Source organism: Lipotes vexillifer, unplaced genomic scaffold, assembly GCF_000442215.2.
Source record: "Lipotes vexillifer unplaced genomic scaffold, Lipotes_vexillifer_v1.1 scaffold422, whole genome shotgun sequence".
In the NCBI taxonomy this organism is placed as follows: Eukaryota; Metazoa; Chordata; class Mammalia; order Artiodactyla; family Lipotidae; genus Lipotes; species Lipotes vexillifer.
Window position 1 is genome coordinate 281,552 of NW_006779087.1, and position 15,103 is coordinate 296,654.

At 50.7% G+C, this 15,103-nt stretch overlaps 2 protein-coding genes across 5 annotated transcripts in view; one reads left to right on the top strand and one right to left on the bottom strand.

Moving 5' to 3' along the window:
• The window catches only part of CACNB3 (calcium voltage-gated channel auxiliary subunit beta 3), a 14,266-nt gene extending 11,408 nt beyond the window's left edge, over positions 1-2,858 (top strand). For 3 of the 4 annotated variants that reach the window (XM_007452238.1, XM_007452237.1, XM_007452239.1), the window contains 4 exons: positions 219-370; positions 584-679; positions 795-944; positions 1,490-2,858. In XM_007452238.1, the coding sequence (XP_007452300.1) occupies positions 219-370; positions 584-679; positions 795-944; positions 1,490-1,804 (713 nt within the window). In that variant the 3' untranslated portion in view covers positions 1,805-2,858. The remainder of the gene's footprint in view (positions 1-218; positions 371-583; positions 680-794; positions 945-1,489) is intronic. The other variant, XM_007452236.1, reaches the window with a different exon arrangement.
• An 890-nt stretch (positions 2,859-3,748) lies between these two features.
• The window catches only part of DDX23 (DEAD-box helicase 23), a 15,360-nt gene continuing 4,005 nt past the window's right edge, over positions 3,749-15,103 (bottom strand). Inside the window, exons 2-17 of the mRNA XM_007452240.1 lie at positions 14,156-14,364; positions 13,651-13,755; positions 11,147-11,240; positions 10,971-11,036; positions 10,281-10,419; positions 9,854-9,987; positions 9,605-9,717; positions 9,216-9,359; positions 8,895-9,120; positions 8,442-8,587; positions 7,931-8,108; positions 6,952-7,194; positions 6,359-6,510; positions 6,047-6,155; positions 5,086-5,260; positions 3,749-4,648 (exon numbers count right to left, since the gene is read on the bottom strand). Coding sequence (XP_007452302.1) covers positions 4,425-4,648; positions 5,086-5,260; positions 6,047-6,155; positions 6,359-6,510; positions 6,952-7,194; positions 7,931-8,108; positions 8,442-8,587; positions 8,895-9,120; positions 9,216-9,359; positions 9,605-9,717; positions 9,854-9,987; positions 10,281-10,419; positions 10,971-11,036; positions 11,147-11,240; positions 13,651-13,755; positions 14,156-14,364 — 2,457 coding nt within the window. The 3' untranslated portion in view covers positions 3,749-4,424. The remainder of the gene's footprint in view (positions 4,649-5,085; positions 5,261-6,046; positions 6,156-6,358; positions 6,511-6,951; positions 7,195-7,930; positions 8,109-8,441; positions 8,588-8,894; positions 9,121-9,215; positions 9,360-9,604; positions 9,718-9,853; positions 9,988-10,280; positions 10,420-10,970; positions 11,037-11,146; positions 11,241-13,650; positions 13,756-14,155; positions 14,365-15,103) is intronic.

Consider the following 15,103-nt stretch of genomic DNA (forward strand, 5'->3'; position numbering starts at 1 on the left):
CATTCCTGCCCAGCCTCTTCTCCACCTGCCCCAGGATTGGCAAGAACCGAACCCAGTCTCAATTCTCTGTTCCTCTGCCTGCCCAGGCTTTGATGAACACGCTCCCTCCAGTTCCTTCCCATCCACCATTTGGGAGCCCCCAAAGCCCTGTTGGAGTCAGATGGGGTGGAGCCACTGGTGAGCATTGCGGCTCGCTCCCTCCCTCCCTCCCTCCCTAGCTGAAGTGCAGAGTGAGATCGAGCGCATATTCGAGCTGGCCAAGTCCCTGCAGCTAGTAGTGTTGGATGCTGACACCATCAACCACCCAGCACAGCTGGCCAAGACCTCACTGGCCCCCATCATCGTCTTTGTCAAAGTATCCTCACCAAAGGTAAGTCAGCAGTGGTGATGGAGAAGGCCCACAGGGCTGCCCTCCTAGAATGTGGTACAGCTCTGCTTGGTCCCTGCCCAAGGGCTCCTGAATCCCCTTTTCCTGCTGCCCCTTAACACAATTCTAAGTCATCCTCGCCTGCTCCTCATGCAGTATCGCAGGTCGGCGACATACCCAGTTCTTTCTAGGCCCAGCTCTGCCCTCTTCCCTCAGGTACTCCAGCGTCTCATCCGCTCCCGGGGGAAGTCACAGATGAAGCACCTGACTGTACAGATGATGGCATATGATAAGCTGGTTCAGTGCCCACCAGTGAGTGCTACTCCTGTGCCCGCTCTTGCTTTGCCAGGGCTGGGGAAGTGATGGAGAAGGGTGGAGGGCTCCTGCTGAGAAGAAGCCAATATTCCCCCCTTTCCCTTCCCTCCAGGAGTCATTTGATGTGATTCTGGATGAGAACCAGCTGGAGGATGCCTGTGAGCACCTGGCTGAGTACCTGGAGGTTTACTGGAGGGCCACCCACCACCCAGCCCCCGGCCCTGGACTTCTCGGCCCTCCCAGTACCATACCTGGACTTCAGGTAACCACTTCAAGGGCACAGATGCTCAGGCTAAGCCAGCCAAAACAATGCGCCCCCCCAGGCCCAGCCGCTCCGTGGCATGTGGGATTTTCCCAGACCATGTCCCCCGCATCGGCAGGGGGGCGGCCCCCCCCCCCCCCCCCCCCCGCCGCCCAGAGGATCACCCTTGGCCTCCAGTTTGAAGGCCAAAGGATCAGAGAGCAGAGCTAGGGCATATGGGCGAAGGCACTTCCTGATGAGAGGGAATAAAGCAATGAGATGCGTGATCAAAGGCTATTTTTTTAGGACTCCAAAGAAACACACTTTCCAAACCCTTCTCCTTAGTCTGTCTTGAAGGCAGAGCCTGAATTTTGTGGGAGTCAAAAGCTCCAGTTTTCCGTGTCTGAAGTGGAAGAATGCTCCAGTATGCTTCTCCTTCCTTGCACTATTTCGTGTACCCAGGGACTGAGATTTGAGGGGGAAGAAATCCCCACCCTGCTAGAGGTGGGAGGGAGGCCAAGGCGAGGTCCGCATGGCCTCACTTAGAGCTTCTGTCTTGCCCCCAGGACCAGCAGCTGCTAGGGGAGCGTGGCGAGGAGCACTCACCCCTCGAGCGGGACAGCTTGATGCCCTCAGATGAGGCCAGCGAGAGCTCCCGCCAAGCCTGGACAGGATCTTCGCAGCGCAGCTCCCGCCACCTGGAGGAGGACTATGCAGATGCCTATCAGGACCTGTACCAGCCTCACCGCCAACACACCTCGGGGCTGCCTAGTGCTAACGGGCACGACCCCCAAGACCGGCTCCTGGCGCAGGACTCGGAGCACAACCACAATGACCGGAACTGGCAGCGCAACCGGCCCTGGCCCAAGGATAGCTACTGACAGCCTCCTGCTGCCCGACCCTGGCAGGCACAGGCACAGCTAGCTGGGGCACCCGCTCCAGGCAGGTTGGAGTTAGACTGGCATTAGGCTGGCACTAGGCTCAGCCCCCAAAACCCCCTGCCCAGCCCCAGCTCCAGGGCTGCCTGCAGTCCCGAGGTTCTGGGAGAAGCGCGGGGCCCCCTCACCTCCTGGGCACGGTGACCCCCCCTAGGCTCCCATTCCAGGTACTAGCTGTGTGTGCTGCACCCCTGGCACCTTCCTCTCCTCCTGCACAAGAAGCTGCCCCTCTGGGCAGTGCCCTCAGGCCAGGATCCCCTTAGCAGGGGCCTTCCCACCAGACTCAGGGAAGGGATACCCCCTCAAAGTGACAAGAAGGTGGGGTGTGGGCAGCATGACATGAGGAAGAAACAAGGTCCCTGAGCAGCTACTATCCTAACCCAAGGGACTCAGGGGTTGTGCTTTGGGGTCTGAGAGCCTCCACTCGCCTCACTGCCACACATTAGAAATGAGACAATCAAAGCCCAACAGGGTGGCACTCCAATCCATCAGCTGGGGTGGGGCATCCACACACGAGGCTGGAGCACAAGCAGGCTGGGCCAGGGCCAAAGGCCTCACAGTTGAAGCCCTTGAAGGGAAGGGCTCTCCTCACCTGCCAGGAAGCTTCCTAACATCTGAAGGTACCAGGACATGGTCAGGCCAAATGGCAGACAGGAGCCAACCTGGATTGGGGCTTTGGGAAGGGAGGGCGTGTGTAGCGGAGAACGTATGGACAGCTTCAGGGCCTCCTTGCCCCACTCATTCTTTTGCTCTTGCATTCTGTCATCTCTGTTCTTGGCCTTCATGCTTCCTGGGGGATATGGGCCTCAGACTTTATTCCCTGATTCATGGCAGCTGCTTGTTAATAGGGTTAGGGGGGGAGACATAGGACCCAGTGGACAGCCCCCAGAGGCCCTGTGTACCCACCTTACGGCTCTAGTGTGTGACCTACAGAGCATGCTCCACAGGACCCTGCCCCACCTCACCGTCATCACTAATAAACACCATGCACCGTCCCTCGGGCTCCTGGTGTATGTCTGCTGGCTCAAGTAGCCAAGTTCCTCACTGCATGGCCCAAGTCTGGAGGAGGTGAAGAAGTATCCTGGCCTCCTCTCTCTCACAAAGAACCCATTACGTGGGAAGGGAAAAGGACAGAGCTGGGGGAGGCACTATACTCCCAGGTACCCCTTCATGCCCAGGGCCTGGAGGGAAACTTTCAGCAGCACAGAAGGGACTTGTTTGGGGAGGTGGAGAAGAGGCTTAGTCACCTTACACGGTCCCTACCTCAGGCCAAAAAGGTCCTGAAGCGGTTGCAACTTGAACTCCAGGTACTTGCCCAGCTCTTTGATGGGTAAGGAAGAGCATGTGATAAGAGTATTGGGGGAGGACCCAGGCCGTGCAGCCCTCTAGCCCTCTCCCAACAACCTAAACGCAGCCGGGCCCAGCTCACCTTTCCGTGGTGCCTCTGGTGCCTGTCTCCACAACCTCCCATGAGCAGTGGGCTCGGCAGTTAGGGAGCCACAAGCAAAGGTCCTGAAGACTTGGTGTCAAGCACACTGCACCAGGGTGGGAGAGTGGTTCTGACTGCTTCACCTGCCAAAGTTTCACAACTGCTTTCCTTTCTCACCCTTGTGCAAAGCTCCCTGGAGGGTGTCCAGGCCAGAGCTACAAGTTCTGTGAAGCCAGAGTGGGGGAGGGAAGATGCATTGCGGTCCTGCCGTCAGTGCCTTTTCCATCTCCCCTCAGGCACCTCCTATAGACTTAAACTATCAGCTCAGACCCTAGGCTCTTCTTTGAATGTTGATTTTCTTTCATCTCCCAAGTGAATCCACTGTGCCCAATGCTGTCCCCCTGGTCTTCTGTGGTACCAGGGAGGACCTGGGAGATGAGTTTGGCTAGAACTAAGACACAGCCTTAATATTCGTGTATTTATTCTCAGAACATACAAACTCTTCTCAGAGAATAGAAAACAGAAAGTTCACTCTGACTTCAAGAAGGACTCAGCCAGCTCCCCATCCCCACACCTGCTAAAAAATTCCCCGGGTGAGGGATGCCTAGAGTGCACAGTACCCCTTGGCACAGGGGCCGTGCACAACTCTAAACAAGGCTCTCCACTTGTTTTATAATCCGAAAGGGCAAACAGCTGTCAAAATGACAATAAGAGTCCAAGATCCATACTCCTCAGTGCCAGATCCCCTGGGTCATCTAGGGCAATGATGGTGCTGCAGCTTACGCAGTCACGTCTGTGCCGAAGAAGTCCCAGCCCGGCAGCCAGGTTTTGTTCAGTCTAGGAGGCAGCGCCAATTGGCTGCCCCCATACCTGGCAAGAGCTGATGGCCCAATGCAATCCCAAAGCCCGCCGGAGGGGCAGGGCTGGGCCGAAACCTAGGGTAATTTGTTCTCCTTGCCTCCTAGCTTCCTCTCCTCTTACAGCCCCACACTCAGGCCTTCAGAACTGAGGGACTGGGCCAGGGAGTCTGATTGTTTCCTAAGCCCCCATAAGAGTGCGGACCTGGGAAGAGATGTGAGGGTCCTGAAGAACAGGCTCCAGGGCACAGCCTTGAACCGCAGGGAGAGTGCTGTGTCAGGCAAAGATGGTCTCTTCCCGGCGCTTCTTGGTGAGGATGGTGCCCGGCTTGTGCTGGGCATCGGGGTGGTTGGCTAGCTCTGGGGGGCAGGAGGACACCGGGCTCTCCAGGATGGCTTGCTTCAGCTCATAGAACACAGCAGAGTCCTCTTTGGTGAGGAAGGTGATGGCCACACCACTCTTGCCTGCTCGTCCCGTGCGGCCAATGCGGTGGATATAATCTGGGGAGGGGGAGGAATGTCACTCAGGACGCCAGGCCAGATGCCCTGGTGAGCAGTGCGTGAAGCCTCCACTTCTAAAGGCTTCATCCTTGCCACCACACCTCTGAGGGCAGTAAACACAGCTCGCGCTGCCTGAATCTGCAGTGCCCACGGTGCTCTGCCCGCCAGCACTGCTGATGGTGGCCATCCTACCACAGTAAGACGGAGTGGCCCAGCTCCGTTCTTCTCCATACCCAGAAGACAGAGTGCAATCCCAGGAGCTGGGACAACACGCCCAGGAGAGATACAGGGCAGGAGCTCTTCTCACTGGGACAAGCAACCCTAGGCTCAGAGCTGTGAGGGTTGGCAGCAATAGCCTCCTCAGTGGAGCTATTCGAGGAGAAACGGGCAAGGAATCTCCCTTTACCTGGATTGAAGCTGCTTTCCCCTGCACTTACCTTCAATGTTTTTGGCCATATCATAGTTGACAACCATAGACACATCTTGGATGTCGATACCACGACCCGCCACATCTGTAGCCACCAAAATATCCTTGGCCCCAGCCTTGAGGTTGGATAGTGCAAACTCTCGCTGCTCCTGGCCTTTTCCACCATGCAGCGTACAAGCATTGTACTGTTGGAAGAATGGTGAGGTGAAGAAAGAGCAATGGGATCATGGAAAGACAGAAGTTAGGAGGGAGTGGACCGGGAGGAGGGAGGGTTGCAGAGAGCAGCAGGGGAGATGGAAAGGGGAAGGAGGCAGAAGAGAACAAGGGCAACTGAAGTAAGGAGAGAACAGATGAGCTGAAGAAAGGGACAGGAGAGATTGGGGGCGGGGAGGGGGAGACACGCAGACAGGGCAAGGTCAAAGGAAAGCAATCAGGGGTGAGATGTGGAGCCAGACAGACAAGAAGAAGTGAAAGAGAGAATGAGGGTAAGAGATGAGGGTGGAAAGCAGGGACCAAGAAATTTAAGGAAGTTTAAGCCTGAGTGGAGAGGACACACCCTTCCCCTCCAACACCAGTATCAGGAGTAAAGGACACTCATCACTAACATCTCCCTCCTGACTACACCATCCTCTCTCCCAAACATAAATAAACACGAAACACTTCGACCCACTCTACTCCATATCCTCAGATCCTGCCAGGATGTGTCTCATAACCTCTCCCTGGCCCCAGCACACTTGGAGGAAAACCCAAGGCAGCTGTGGCTGGCACTGCTGGAATGGACAGGGAGTCATAGCAATTGACCAAGTCCTCTTTATCCCCATCAACCACCCTTTTCCCTCTGACCCTGGCTTGTTAAATACTGGAGAGGTTCAAGAATAGGTAAGCACTGAAAGCAGAAGCCTAGGGGGCCCGTCTAGTTTCAGAAAGCAGCACCAGAGAGACCAGGCATTGCTCTCCCCTCCCAGACACACCCCCATCTTCTCCAGGGATTTGGCCAAAACATCACAGCCCTTCTTCTGGTTGACAAAAATGATGATGGGGGGATCAAAGCCTTGCTCCAAGATTGCCAGCAGCTTTTTCCTGGAGAGAAGAGGAAGAGAAAAATGAGATGCATACTACCCTCCACTCCAAGTGAAATGCCCAGTGCTGATCTACAAACACCAATTCCAGGATCTCCAATGCCCAGCTCTTCAACATGGCAGAACAGTCGCCCTCCAGCCACCATTCGCACTAAAAAAAGCCTCTTCTCCACTCCGTTTCCCCTGGCTCAGCTGCCCCCATACCTCTTTTCAGACTCTGACATGAGGAAGACCTTCTGTTCCACACGTTCGTGGGGCTTGCCGGCAGAGCCAATGTACACCACAGCAGGTCGCCGAAGATAGCTCCGGGCCAGACGCTCCACCGCTGGGGGCATGGTGGCCGTGAACATGACTGTCTATGAAAACAAGAGGTTCAGCCCTGGGCCCAGGCAGACACATCACACATCCCACCATCAGCACAGGCAGCGCAGCCCCAGCTACAGAATAGAAAATGAGCGATGGTGTGAGTTTTGACAGAAGTAGTGCCTGACAGAGGCACAACTGTCCTTTGCCTTTTCCCACTTCTTTCCTCAGTGCCTGTTCAGCAGAGTACTTTACATCTTATGATAACAGGAAGGGCTGAGAGCATTTGCCAGCACCTGTGGCGGGCAGTAGCATGACTGTTTGGAATCATTTTTCCAGGGCTAAGAGGCTACACTGCTAGGACTGTGAGAGGACTGTACATGGTGAGCCATGCCTCACCATTCTGGAAACATGCACTTGCCTAGGGCAAGAAGGGCCCTGGAGCAGGTCTGGCAACTTGCCCAACTTTTCCCAGCCTAGGGAAGCAGCCTTACTTGGCGGTACTTATGTTTTCCTGACTCGAAGTTGGCCAACATCTTCTCAGGGTCCTCAGCCTCATCCGTGTCTGGCTTCTGGTTGCTGACAGGCATGTGCTCCAGGATCTTCTGGACGTCTGGCTCGAAGCCCATATCAATCATCCTGTCTGCCTCATCCAGAACCACATAGGTACAGCGGCTCAGCACCAGGTAGCGGTTCTCCAGCACATCAATCAGACGTCCTGGAGTAGCAATCACTATCTGGGGGGTACAGTGGAATCATGTGTGGCCCCAGCAGGTACCCCTTTTTCTCTCTTCTGTGAACCATCCACCCAATAGATCCCCAATGCTAAGGAACTTTGACGCCAACCTCCACTTATGTTTGGTAGTGAAAGTTCCTGAGAAGTGGCATGAAATCACTTGTTGCTACCTTGGATTTTTTTCAGGAATGAATGGGGTCTCTGAGTAAGGTCCAGGGATTAGACAGAAGAGGCAATATCAACAGAACTTTCTTAGACGGAAGAGAGACTAAGCGATACTGTGGAGGGGGTTGGATAAAGGGATTACACTAAGAAGCCTGCAGAAGACTTGATTCCTACAGCAGACTTCTTGTAAAAAGCTCTCCTCCCCTACCCTAAGAAGAAGGCAACACAAAATCGACGACATGGTCTTTCAGAGCGATTAAGAGCACAGCCTTCACATATGAATCTCAGCTCTGCCCATCACCAGCTGTGACTTTGGGCAAGTTATTAACCTGCTTCTCAGCTTCACCTGTAAAATGGAAATACCGTTATCTATTCTCCTTAAGGTGGTTGTGAGAATTAATGATATACAGAGTACAATCCCTGGTGCATAAGTCCTCCATAAATAACAGCACATATATACATACCAGCCCCTTTCTTCATTTACTGTACATCTATGGCAGAAACTAGAAACAGAGTCCCCAGACACAGAGCCCTCCCAAATGGCGGGCTGGCTGCTGGCTAGGTGAACAAACCTCACAACCCATGCGCAGCCTGAAGCCCTGGTCTTCTCTGGAGATGCCGCCAATGACAGCCACAGTGCGGATGCCTAGCGGCTTCCCAAACTTGATGGTCTCTTCCTCAATCTGCTGAGCCAGCTCACGAGTGGGGGCCAGGATGATGGCATAAGGGCCCTGGTCTGACTCTTCGATCCTGTGGTAAATGGGGCATTCCACAGTTTCATGAGCTTTGGTTCTCATCCAACCACAAACAGGAGCAAGACATAGTCACTCTTAAGGGCAACTAAAGGGAATGAGGAGGGTGGTGGGAAAAGAATGTAACAATTGCTCTTAAAAATCAGACTCCGGGATAGCCAAGCTCTCCAGGGAGTGGTCCTTGCCAGCAATAAAATCATACACTTCTTTGATATCATGATCCAATTATTCCCTAATATATGACCCAGACTAAAGGCTTCTGATTATAGACTTAAAAAGAAAACCAAATGCTCGTTTGCCATTTTCACCAACTGGTGTCAGCTGATGTCACCTGTCAATTTTGGGGAGAGTGGTAATCCAGACCAGCAACGGGATGAGGAAGGCTGCTGTCTTGCCGCTGCCAGTCTCAGCCACTCCAATGATGTCACGATTCTGTAGCCCAATGGGAATTGCCTGACGCTGGATAGGTGTCGGCTCCTGTAGTGACCCAGAGACAGTAACGTGTACAGGCAAAATTATACTACCTGGGCTGCTGCTGACAGAGTGGGCACATATGCTAGCACAATGGGAGGACACCAAGCACAGTGAACAGGAATGGGACCCGAGCAGAAACACAATCAACAAACAATACTTCCACCAGAAACTGAGAGACGTCACCTTGGTGCCCACTGGCAGAGAAGGCACCGAACAGTCTAGGAACAAAGTTCTCTGTTCTCAAATTAAATCCATACCCCCTAGAATCTGGGAACATGTAAGGCCTCTGGGCCAATCTTCTCCTTCATACCTTGTAGCCACACTTATCGATGACCTCCAAGATATGTGGAGGCAGAGAAGAGTCTTTCCAGGATCGGATGGGATTGGGGATCTTGCCACCTTTGGTGGTGATGCTGTAGTCCTCACGGAAGATCCGCCAGTCCCTGTCTGTCATCTCATCCAACTTCTTCTGGGACCAATGCCTATCATCCCAGCGTTGCTTGGCTTCCTTCTTACGAAGTTTGCGGAGTCTTGCCCTGGAGCAGGACACGGGGAATGAAGGGGTTCGTATCCTCCATCTCCTTCCTGTAGACTCGGCTCTGCCCAACCACCCGCAGCCCTGCCCACTCACTCCTCCTGCTCCTTTTCTTCCAGCGTCCGCCTCTTCTCCATTAGGTCTCCATAGAAACGTGACTGCTCTCGTTTCTGCTGCTTTAGGTCAATGCCTGCAATGAAGCCTCGCCCCAACAACTGCACCTGGTGCCGTTCTTTGTACCTGGGATTGAGACAGAGGAAGAGGAAAAGAGAAGGAGCTGCTAAGCACAACGATGGAGGTGCAGACTACCAACATGTACCAGTTCCCCTTCCAGCCAGGGTCCTTCAACGCCCAGAGGGCTGGCTAACTACTATTTTACCCATCTCCTCATCCCAGCCTACCTTACTTCTATCTCTGTAGTCACTGGTTCTCTCTAGCAACTGCCTAGTTTCAAAGACCTAGCACTGAGGCCTGAAGACACTCACAGGGGGTTGTAGTCAATGGAAGTGTCCTCAGATGCATCCCACTCAAAGACAAACTTGCGGTCATTGAGATGCCTCGTCCGGCGCCGCTTCTTGATGCCACCCAGGTAACGCTCCTGCCCGGGCACAGAACACAAAGCCCATCAAACGGGAGGCCCAAATCTCATATACGGAGATCAGACTGGCCAAACAACCAAGCCTCCTTAGTGTGTGCAGAGCGTGGGGCCACGAAGACAGAGCTGAGGCCTGCACCTTAATGGCATGCAGCTCCTTGCTCTTATCCTTCTCCTCCCGGATCTTCTGCCGCCCCTCCTCATCCTCATTTCCGTTGGTCTCCCGCTCCATCCTCTCCCTGCGTTCCCGACGTTCCCGTTCCTGAGGGTCTTCTGTAGACCAAAGAAAGCAAAGCTGCAGAAGAACTCAGTGGAAGAAACAAGAGGGCATGGAGGAGATCCAGACAACAGACACCAAATGAGTAAAAAAAGCGGGGGGTGGGGGGGAGATTTATGATACAAGGGAAATGGAGACCTAACAGAAAGATATTTTTCTCAGAAACTTGCCCCATCCTTCCTTCTTCCAAACTCAGAGCAAATAGGTTTCTAGCTCTCCTGAGTTACACTACAATCCCATTCCCACCCTTCCCTGCCCCGTCTAGGGGCTACAAGGTAAGAAAACGAACCCAACATTTTCCTGCCCAAGTCTTGGAACTGTTTCCTTTTCTTCCTCTCTTCCTCAAGCATCCTCTGCCGCTCCTCCACCTCCTGCTGCCGTCGCTTTAGGGCTTCAGCCTCTCGTTCTGCTTTGGAGAGGAACTTGGGCTACAAAACAGATTACAACTGTAAACAAGGATCTGGGAACAGGGTATAATCACACCACTGATGGCAAGATGGCAGGGAGCCCAAAAATATTTGCTCAGGCATTAAACATGTTAAGGAAAACATAAATAGGCCCAGGACCCTGTTATGGGCTAAACTGTGTCTCCCTCAAAATTCACATGTTGAAGCCCTACCCTCCAGTACCTCAGAATGTGACTGCATTTGGAGACAGAGCCTTTAAAGAGGTGATTAAGGTAACCTGGGGCTCCAAGGTTGGGCCCTAAACCAATCTGACTGTGTCCTTATAAAAAGAGAAAATTTGGACACACAGAGATACCAGGAGCATACACACACATAGGGAAGAGCATGTGAATATGGAAAAGACATCCATCTACAAGCCAAGGAGAGAAGCCTCAGAAGAAACAACCCCACCTGATCTCAGACTTCTAGCCTCCAGAACTGTGAGAAAATAAATTTCTGTTGTTTAAGTCACTCAGTCTGTGTGTCCTGTCATGGCAGCCCTAGCCAACTAACACAGACCTTCAAGCTCTTACCTTAGCCTCAGCTTCTTCCTCAGCCTTTTTCTTGGCCAGAAGTTCCTCCAGGGATAATGGCTGGGCCTGAAGATAAAACACAGGACTTCAGTCCATAGAGGCCCTCTCCCTGTGAAGAACAAAGTTGGGCTTGAACTGAAGAGGAAGATGAGGGAAAAAATCCTTACTCTTTTTACCTTAGGCTTCTTGTCACCATGTTCATCCTCTTCATCCTTCCTAGAGTCTCTGTCTTTCCGAGACTTAAAATCTTTTCCTCGGCCAGGAGATAAACTTAAAGGCAAAGGAACAGGAAAAGTCCATATCACTCTTAGCCTAGCCCCTGGATGAGGCTCAGACTGAGCTCGCCAAAAGAGGATGGAAGTTTTCCCACGACTCAGCAAGACTGGCCCACGGTCATCCAACATGTCCTGAAGCTCCTTTTGCAGACCTGGTCACTCTGCCTGCTCTGAAACCTAACGATGGCCCTGTCTTGGCCCCATTCTACCTGAATCTCCTTTTCTGAGACTATTCTCTTCTGAGAAGTGGATCTTGACTACTGATATCAAAATATTACTCAGCCATAAAAAAGAAGGAAATATTACCATTTGCAGCAACCTGATTGGACCTAGAGATTATCACACTGAGTAAAGCCAGACAGAGAAAGACAAATATATGGTATCACTTATACGGGGAATCTAAAAAATAATACAAATAAATTATTTACAAAACAGAAACTAACTCACAGACACAGAAAACAAACTTATGGTTACCAAAGGGGAAGGGGGGCGTGGAAGGCTAAATTAGGAGTATGGGATTAACAGATACACATGACTATATATAAAATAAACAACAAGAATTTACTGTAGGGACTTTCCTGGTGGCACAGTGGTTAAGAATCTGCGTGCCAATGCAGGGGACATGGGTTCGAGCTCTGATCCAGGAAGATGTCACATGCCGCAGAGAAACTAAGCCCGTGCACTACAACTACTGAGCCTGTGCTCTAGAACCCACGAACCACAACTACTGAGCCTGCGTGCCACAATTACTGAAGCCCGTGCGTCTAGAGCCCGTGCTCTGCAACAAGGAGCCACGGCAATGAGAAGCCTATGTACCACAACGAAGAGTAGACCCCACTCGCCGCAATTAGAGAAAGCCCGCGCACAGCAACGAAGACCCAACGCAGCCAAAAATAAATAAATAAAACTTTTTAAAAAATAAAAAACATACAATTAAAAAATTTCTTAAAAAAAAGAATTTACTGTATAGCACAGGGAACTATATTCAATATCTTGTAATAACCTATAATAGAAAAGAACCAGAAAATATACACACGAGTGTGTGTGTGTGTGTGTGTGTGTGTGTGTGTGTGTGTGTGTGTATACACGAAACTGGATCACTTTGCTATACACCTGAAACTAACACAGTATTGTAAATCAACTATATTTTGATTAAAAAAATATTTCCTCCAAACAGCATATGCATGTCAGTAGAAAAAAAAAAATCCTGCATTACTTTAGAATACACAATAAATTTAGCCGACATGGCCACCCACATACACCGTTCCCAGATACTGCTATATATGTCCTTTCCTCATCTCTCCTTCCTACCAGCCCCAGCAATCTTTTCCCCACACCTGCTATAAGCTTAATATGCAAGAGATCTCAACCCCATTGCATTTGTTGCAAGAATTCTATTCTTTGCCCTGAATTCTAATCTACAGATTCAGGGCCTAATAAAAACTTTGTATAGAAAGTTTCCAGGGCTTCCCTGGTGGTGCAGTGGTTAAAAATCCGCCTGCCAGGGGCTTCCGTGGTGGCGCAGTGGTTGAGAGTCTGCCTGCCGATGCAGGGCACACGGGTTCGTGGCCTGGTCCGGGAAGATCCCACATGCCGCGGAGCGGCTAGGCCCGTTGAGCCATGGTCGCTGAGCCTGCATGTCCGGAGCCTGTGCTCCGCAACGGGAGAGGCCACAAGAGTGAGAGGCCCGCGTACCACAAAAAAAAAAAAAAAAAATCCTCCTGCCAATGCAGGGGAAACAGGTTCAAGCCCTGCTCCAGGAAGATTTCACATGCCACGGAGCAACTAAGCTCATGTGCCACAACTACTGAGCCTGCGCTCTAGAGCCTGCGAGCCACAGCTACTGAGCCCGCGTGCCACAACTACTGAAGCCCACACGCCTAGAGCCCGTGCTCTGCAACAAGAGACGCCATCACAATGAGAAGCCGGCGCACCACAACAAAGAGTAGCCCCCGCTCGCCGCAACTAGAGAAAGCCCACGCACAGCAACGAAGACCCAACGCAGCCAAAATATAAATAAGAAACAAATAAAAAAAAAAAAGAAAAGAAAGTTTCCAGAACAAAGAGATCAAGATACTGGTGCATTAAGCTATCCCAACAAATATATGTTGTACATTCTGGTTAGAAAACTGAATGGTCCGATGGAGCTGTTTTGCTGGCTGGTAACCTTTTCAAACTAATTTCTAAATTCTAAGAACAAGCTGACCCTCAAGAAGTGGTGACTTCACTAACTGGTTATACTTTCTAAAGAAGGTGTGTGCCTTCTAAAAAAGACAGTTCTACTATAACTGCCAATAGGATTCGCTATGGAAAATTTACTTTCCCCCCGAAGCTAAGCCAGCTGAGATGCAGAGAGGAAGCGACCAGAGCGTTGCCCTAAAGCCCACTCCCACTCCCTCAGGTACCTGGATCGCTTGCGGTCCCGTCTGTGCCCATCCTTATCCCGATCTCGGTCCTTCTTATTCCGATCACGCTCCTTATCTCGCTCTCGTTCTTTGTGCCGGCGTTCTCTGAAGACAGCACATTTAAGAAATTACATGACACTCCCTGAGTATCCTGCTTCACTGCAGCCCTAAGAAGGTTCCCATGCTCTTTTCTCCCAAAAGTAATATTTTACAAATTGGAAATGTGTTTCCCAAGAAGTTATGAGGGAATTCTAAGAAGGTCTTAGAGCTCAGAGCTGTACTGCTAAGTATCAGTGGCAATGATAGGCCATGGATTATGTGAACAGATGAACTATCTTCCTCGATCATCTGGACCTTCATCTTACAAGTTCCCTATTAACCTTTAAGAACTAAGAGAAATGTATGAAAGACTAATGCCCTAATATGGAGGCATCAGAGGAACCAAGAATAAAGGAGTTTGAAATGTACACTCCCTTTCCACGTAACAAACAGAAAATTACTTTACCTTTCTGTAGACTTGGAACGGGAACGGGAACGAGAACGGCTGCCTCCTCGACGCCTTTCCCTTGAACGATGCCGTTTCCTATCCTTAGATGGGGAAGACTTCCGGTCTCGTTCTCTATCCCGTTCTCTGTCAGGAGTCCGAGATCGCTTCCTTTCCTCCTTGGAAGGTGATGCCTCACGGTCCTTCTTATCAGCCAGCTCTCCTGCCATCTGTCATGGGTAAGAGGAGTATTTATTATGTACTAGGTACTGCTCTAAAGTTTTTACAAATAATTTACTTAATCTCAAAACAACCCCCTGAGGTAGATATATTGGTATGCATGCTTTATGGATGAAGAAGCTGAAGCTCAGATGTATAAAGTAACTTGCCTAAGGACACACGGGTGTTAAGTGTCAGAGTTTTAGGCAGTCTGGCTCCAGAGGCCCATTCTTATTCACTAATGCTGTTATTTCTCTGGGATTCCTTTTTGTATATATTCATTTCCAAAAGTATACAATGAATATACCTTATTTTTATAATTAGACTGCAAGAGTATTAAAAGAAATGTTAGTTAATGAATAGTATACTAGCTATCTCTAGAAACATCTTGTTTTGCTTATCTCAGGAGTCTATTGTGTCTACCAGCCCACCAGGATCAGTCAATGTATATACATCTAAGGGAGCTAAGTTCTCTTGAGCTCATAAAGAAAGCTCAAAAGGGAAAAAAGGAGTTTAACTTAGAGATTTGGGATTATGATCAGCACCTCAAGGAAACCTAAATTCGAATAGAGAAACTCACTTTTACTCAGATTAAAAGAAATGTATTTCTAGTTATGCAATGGCAAAAACTTTGTGAAGGGTACATAGGACTCCATATACTTTGGTTTTACAACTTCTTGTGAATCTACAATTATTTTAGAATTTAAAATAAGGGAGGGAGGGAGGAATGGAGACAGGGAAGGAGGGAAA